The 6,932-nt window shown below is 39.3% G+C and overlaps 1 protein-coding gene across 1 annotated transcript; it reads left to right on the forward strand.

Annotated features, from left to right (window-relative positions):
- The first annotated feature begins 5,487 nt into the window (after positions 1–5,487).
- LOC119787173 (leucine-rich repeat-containing protein 30) lies at positions 5,488–6,669 on the forward strand. The gene has a single exon (XM_038290829.1). The coding sequence runs from the start codon at positions 5,752–5,754 to the stop codon at positions 6,649–6,651; it is 900 nt and encodes a 299-aa protein (XP_038146757.1). The 5' UTR covers positions 5,488–5,751; the 3' UTR covers positions 6,652–6,669.
- The last annotated feature ends 263 nt before the right edge of the window (positions 6,670–6,932 follow it).

A 6,932-nucleotide genomic window follows, 5' to 3' on the forward strand; every position in this document is an offset into this window, starting at 1 on the left:
TTAGCTTGTCATTCCTAAAAACCCTTTTAAATCTTGTTATAAAATTACATGTTTTCATGTCATTGCTACAATTATTCCATAATTACCTCCCTTGGTTTTTATGCAGTTTAACTTTGTATCTTTTCTAACTTTCTGCATTTTTAGCACAAATGTACCCCACAGGGCACATGCGCTAACCTGAAACAACTCCGGGGCACTTTATAGAACTATTTAATGTAATACTTTAAACATAAATTGAAAAATCTTATCAACTAAATCTCTAAATTTTTGTGTTTTCAGTTTGAAGTTGAGTTGGTTTGTTGGCTGTATGTGATTAGCCTTAATATGCTAATCTTAATGCCTATTTTTAAGATGTAAATAGATTCTGTATTTGTTTTATACGTACTTTCCCAAACTTCTACACAATAAGTCATGAAACCTCATTTACAGTAGATCAGGGAGCACTGCAGACAGGTGACGATATTTCGATCTGGAGAACTTTAAAGCATTATCAGGGAATAAAACAATATCTGAAGCTTTTAACGTCAAACAGATGGGTGTAATTATTTTTTAATCGGAGAACCCAAAAAATGGCTTAGTATCCCTGAATTAGCAGCAGAGATCCACAGCTCAGGTGTGAGTCTTATGAAGCAATCTATAATACAGCTGGAATACAGCTATCAAAAGAATAACGTTTTATAAGCCACCAGCTATGCTGTTTACTCATAATGGGCATAGATCTACAGAATTTTTCAACATGTTTAAAAGCTCATGTTTTGGACTCACTCTAGTGCATATGTACATTGAAGGAGGTTGTTTTCTGAAGGATACAGCTGAGGTGTTGTTTTTCTTGTAAAAAAAAAAAAAGCTTTTTCAGTCGCTTACAAACTTGCAGAGGCATACATATCTCTACAGAATCCACACTGCAGATCTCAGCCAATCTGAAAACTCTGGGAGTAAGTACATGTCCAAGCTCACAGACAGGAAATCCAGTGCTCAGCTACTTTTCTTACAGCATAATATTTTGATGTGGAGATATTGACATTTAGGGAGAAAATCCCAGATGAGATCTGCTGCCCTAGCAGAGCTTCTGCTTGAATGGTCAATGCACCTTAACAGCTCTGATGTCCAATTCTGCACAGACACAGTTGAACCTATCACTCATAAGTGCTGATGTAGCCTTGCTCACAGCAAAGCCGCAAAGTCTCCAGAGGTGAGTATCACTGGTAACTGTCATCCTTGTACTTTGATTACTGCACTGGGGGAAGAGTGATGACTGTGGCTGCTTCCCTGCTCAGGCCCAGGAAGGATGATAATATCATTTAATGCAGGGTTTTCCCACTGTATTTTAGTGTTATTATGACTTTTCTGTCTTATTTGTAGCAATGTCTGAAACTGAATAATTTTATTGCAGGATTGAAAAAATTCTATTCAGTTTAATTAAGTTCACATGTACACCATCGATTACAAAGAATAAAAACATTTAACTTAATCTTAAATTGAAAATTAATCAAAATCATTCTCTTATAATCCAAAAAAGAGTCAGAGCCACTAGAATACAGTCTAGTTTGATTCAAAACACCATAAGGTCAAATGTAGCTGATCATATAATACAAATTGGCTGCTCAGTGGCCCAGCAAGAAGGTTGCAGGTTCGATTCCCGGAGTTTGGAGTTTGCATGTTCTCCCTTTGCATGCATGGGTTCTCTGTGGGTACTCTGGCTTCCTCACACAGTGCAAAAACATGACTGTTAGGTTGATTGGCTTCTCTAAATTCTCCTTAGGTGTGAGTGTGTGCATGAATGGTTGTTTGTCTTATTTGTCTCTGTGTTGTCCTGTGATGGACTGGTGACCTGTCCAGGTTGTACCCCGCCTCTCGCCCCTAGACAGCTGCAGATAGACACCAGCACCCCTCGTGACCCCATAAAGAATAAAACATGATGGAAAGTAGATGGATGAATAATGCAAATTAGTAAAAATAGAAAATACAAATACCAATACACCCAATTATTAATTTCATACTGATTTTTCTCCTCTCCAAGCATGTGGTGACAGTGGACATGGAACTTTTACTTTTGCATAAGAATACAATTTATGAAGGCCCAGTGTGATAATTTTGACTTTTATTTATGTTTTTAAATAAATATGTATAATCATTTAGTGCAAAGTTGAAGAACAAGTCTAAAGGAAACCAAACCTTTTGCGTTGATTAATTACCTTTGCAGCGGTCTCTCACCTAAGCGAGAGCGAAAAACATACACCAGAACCAGGCCTGGTATAAGAAACTGACAGAAAGTCTGCGTGGCAAGCTACATAATAGCCACAGCTGGCCAGATGCACACTGACAGAAGCAAAGTTGCAGTACACTGGCTGCCATGCGCTCTGACAACCATTGTGGGTGAATAGGAAGGACACCACAACTAAGAAACAGGATAGCATCTGGTTGCAGGAAGAAATCCTGCATTCAACATCAGTTATGCTACATTTACCGAATGCACTTTGAGCAGCAGAAGCAGCCCTTTTACATGCAAACTCTATGGTTGAGGCACACCAAGGCGCATCAAAAGGTCCTGCAGTGCGTTTCAATCAGCAGGAGTGGTGCATCTTGATGCATATGAGCAGCTGAAGCAGCGGCTCAGAACCTTCTGAGCATCTTGGGTGCATGACGCGCTCCACAAGCAGCAGATGATGGAGTTTTTGCTGCTCAACGCGCCACATCAGAAGCTGATCTGGCAGCTGATAGACAGACACAGCGCTGCTGATGCATAGCGCTATGATCCTTCTACTTTATTAATGCCTAAATTAACTTAAAATGTCTCAATATACTCCCTTTAATTATTTCGGTGCCTGCAGTTTGGATGACGTACATGAAAACAGCTAACATCTACTTCCAGCTGCCATGAACGATAGCGGAAAACCCCCCAAGGAACGATCGGGCCTGAGGCAGCTGCTACTGGGGATTCCCAGTGACAGCGGACCGCCGGTAAGTCTGAGCTCCTCCGACAGCAAAATAATATTGTAAGGCAGGATCGTAATCTTGATTAAAACTGACTGTACAGACAATGTTTTGAGGTGGACTTTCTCGTGTAAAAAACATCATAAAACAAATTTTTACCCCTTGATCACAGTTAATGTTAGCAAAGCCGTTCTCTGCTATTGAATTCAGGAGCAGCAGAAGCAGCAGATGCATCTGGACACATTTTACTGATAATCACAGATGTTCCGGCGGCCGACCTTAATGATGACAACCATCTAAAATGAAGCAGCAGGTGCTTTTTTGCTGCTCAAATCATGTCCGGTGTGATCGTAGCATGACTCTGACTTTTAGCAGCTGTCCTTAGGGAAAACAGGAGTTTGCAGAATCTTCCACAACAATGTGCATTGATTAAAAAAAATATTCTTAATTGCCTTTAAAAGATTTGCTTTAAAACTTTTCCACAGCTCACAGACCGAAATTTACCTTTGTAACACTTCTCCCTCTGCCTTAGTTGACAGCTGAGTCTCAGACATTTCTCAATGATTACCTTATAAAAAATTTTCACCTACATATAACCTCTCTCTGCCTTCGGGGCATAATTTATTTTGAATGAGTGTGCAAGGTTTTATAGAGCAAGCTTTAAGAAGTCAGAGTATTTTAAAACTTTAGAAGTTTCACCCACATTGTCCCAGCAATAAGTGACAACACACTGAATGCATCCATGAGGATTACTGCTTAAAGGGAGGTTAAAGTCTGTCTTTGTTCAGCTCAAACAAATACCAAGAAAATATATTTATTTAAAATTGAGCTTAAAATTCAGTAAAGAAATAAAGAGATACCATTGAGTAATACATGCTGCAAACTGCTTAAGACAAATGTCTTGAGGGACAACACATTAAGAAGGTTTTACCTCCGTGGTTGCTGGAGGGAAAGGCAAATTCAAAAATGTAAATGCACTTCATTGTACTTTTTCATGTAAAGAGAGATACCTCCCTTAGGGGGTAACATAAGTAAGATTAAATAGCAGAATTAAGCAGCAGAAGAGTTATGGGAACACACTAAATTACGCTGTGTCCTTTTGCTCTTGAGATTACACCAGCTCATGCTGGAGAACTCAGAGCTTTTTCTAGTTTTAGAGGAGAATTATTGCGAGAAGACATAGACAGTGAGGTTATATAAATTGTTATAAATAACAGAGGAATTGTAGCTCCATCAATACAGACCAAGTTATATTTATGAAGTGTTTTCCACACAGGTTTTCTACTTTGGTAAATATAAAAAAAAAAAACTACTTCAAAAAACATACTTTTTCTATTTTGTGTGATTTTTCATGCTCTGAGTTGATTATAGTGTGAAAGAACATCAAACTGGCTTTGTATTTCCATAGTTTTAAATATGATATAGGGGGAAAAAACTAATTTCTTTCAGGTTTTGTTGCAATTACCCACCAACAAACATTGAGAACTAATAAATATCTATAGATATATTTATAAGGAATACAAAAATAGATCAAATATGCTTATTGATATAAAAAAAAAAAGGTCAGTTTTGTATTATTATACTTGCCACTTGCCAGTTGTTTGTTTATCTTTGTGTCCTGCCAATACAAAAAAACATTGGGAGTTAGAATGAGTTGTCAGCAACTGTTAAGAAATGTGAGGGAGCTGATAAGCGGTGGTCCAGTTTCTTTGAACCTTGTTTGAGTGCTGGCAGTAATAACTTGTTAAAATATCCCGACATTGTTTTTTTTTTTTTTTGAATACTTTATTTAAAGATTTTCAGTTACACAGATACAAAACAGACGGTATGAATTAGAGATTTATACTCATTTTGAAAGTATTTGCGGCAATCCCAACCAGTGGCATGTCTTGCTACGTAAGCCCAAGATACACAGAACATTTTGATAAAACCAGCCAAAAAGTAGGACAAAATGATACAACTAAAAAGGAAAAGATGAGAAACATTTTTTAAAAAGAAAACAACACATATAAAGTATCTCAAGGTATATGCACAAACACTAAAATGCTAAATATACAGTATACATATTAGACATACATTAATCTATATAAACACATACATAGAGTTGTATATAAAAATATCCAGACATAAATCTGGATTTTGTAAATAAAAATCTGAATCATCATTATCATCATTATAATTACCCATATATTTGGTCATGCCAAAAAAGAAAGGTTTCACAGCTGCACACTCAGCCTCATTCCATGTTCAATTTAATCTAAAATCTATATAAACCAGATAACTAGGACCTCTGTGTGCCAATGTTATTTTTAACTTAATAAATTCTTCAAAGTTATATTTACACATTTTAGAAGGGGGAGTAATTGTGGAGGGTTTTGTATTTGGTTATTTCTGTGATCAGTTATAAGATTATTAACCATAGCAGTGACCTGAAATGACTGTGTGTACACTGCCTCCCATTCCTGCCTGTTGGTGGGTGGGGAGCTAAATGCCATGTGTGGACTTGAAAAGTGACAGGGGCAGCTGGGGAATGAAACCCAGTAAGAAAGGATCTGGGACATGCAGATCACAAGTGTCGTGATGTAGTACAGAGTTCAGTCACAGCAGCCTTTGCAAATCAGCTTAGTGAGGAAAAACTCAGCTAGAAATCAATGCGAGTTCTGCTGTAAGAGAAACCAGGCAGTACAATCTGCCGCTGACAGGGTTCAAGAAGTCAGGGGCAGCTGTCTTTAGCAGTCCTCTCAATGCTTCTAGAGTTGGTGGTTGAGTTAATTGCGTGCTGTTATTAGTGACAGAAATATTATCACGACAAAGGTGATGGGTGGAAAGCAGTCCCGCAGCCTCTCCAACACAGAGTTGAATGAGGTGAGTGTGGGCCAAAGGAGGAAGGGTACAATTAGAGATGAGCAGACCAGCCTGTCCTGGGCAGCGGAGAGGATCCGCAGACAAACCAACGTCCACTTTGGTTTCAACACTCTGTCTTTAGCCATGCGGGGACTGGATGAAACGCCTGCCGAGCTGTGGGAACTCAGAGATCTTCAGAAGCTGAACTTATCCATGAACTGTCTATGCTCCTTGCCTCCCTCTCTGAGTGCTCTGGACAATCTGGTCATTCTCAACTTGTGGGGAAACAACCTGACCAGCCTCCCGCCTGAGATAGGTCTGCTGAAGAAGTTGCGCGTGCTGTTCGCGTGTCGCAACCGCCTGAGTGAGGTCCCAGAGGAGCTCGGCTCATGCACACAACTGGAAGTGCTAAGTTTAGCCAACAACCAGATCTCCAGTCTTCCCAGCAGCTTGGCAGCCATGCATCATTTGACCAAACTCAACCTCAGTCACAACCGCATTGTCCACATCCCCACTTGCATCTACAGCATGAAAGGACTGGTCTTCCTGCATTTGGCTTGCAACCATCTGGAGACCATCGCTGATCAGATTCAAGACCTGGTTAACCTGAAGATCCTTATCGTGGAGGGAAACAGCATACACACGCTTCCAAAGACTCTGTGTTTTCTGGAGTCATTAGAGCTCCTTAATGTGGACTTTAACGAGCTGCAAAGTGTGCCTGATGAGATGTACCAACTGAGCAGACTCAGGCGGTTGGCCTGCCATCCCCTGGATAAAGGACTTCATATCATTCACAACCCACTCCTCAAACCTATCCATGAGGTACTGCAAGGTGGACTCAGTGCTTTATATAACTACCTTAAGCCTACATAATAAATACATCTATCTATATGTCTGTGTGTGCTGTTTGCTACTTCATTGGCCCCTCGGTAGCTATGCACCATCTAAAAAATGTCAGTCTCAGTTTTTTTTAAGCTGGTCTTTCTTCTCTAATCTAAAAAGTTCTGCAGTTCTGCAAATATATTTTATAGGTGGTCTCTATAGTTACATTGACTCCAAACGGGGAAGCTATTAGTTTATTCTGTGTGTATATAAAGCATTAAAATTCTTCTCTAAGTCTTACATTGCTTAAAACTGTCTTATCAATATGGCTT

Source organism: Cyprinodon tularosa, unplaced genomic scaffold (assembly GCF_016077235.1).
Source record: "Cyprinodon tularosa strain WSP-4 unplaced genomic scaffold, ASM1607723v1 ctg29, whole genome shotgun sequence".
In the NCBI taxonomy this organism is placed as follows: Eukaryota; Metazoa; Chordata; class Actinopteri; order Cyprinodontiformes; family Cyprinodontidae; genus Cyprinodon; species Cyprinodon tularosa.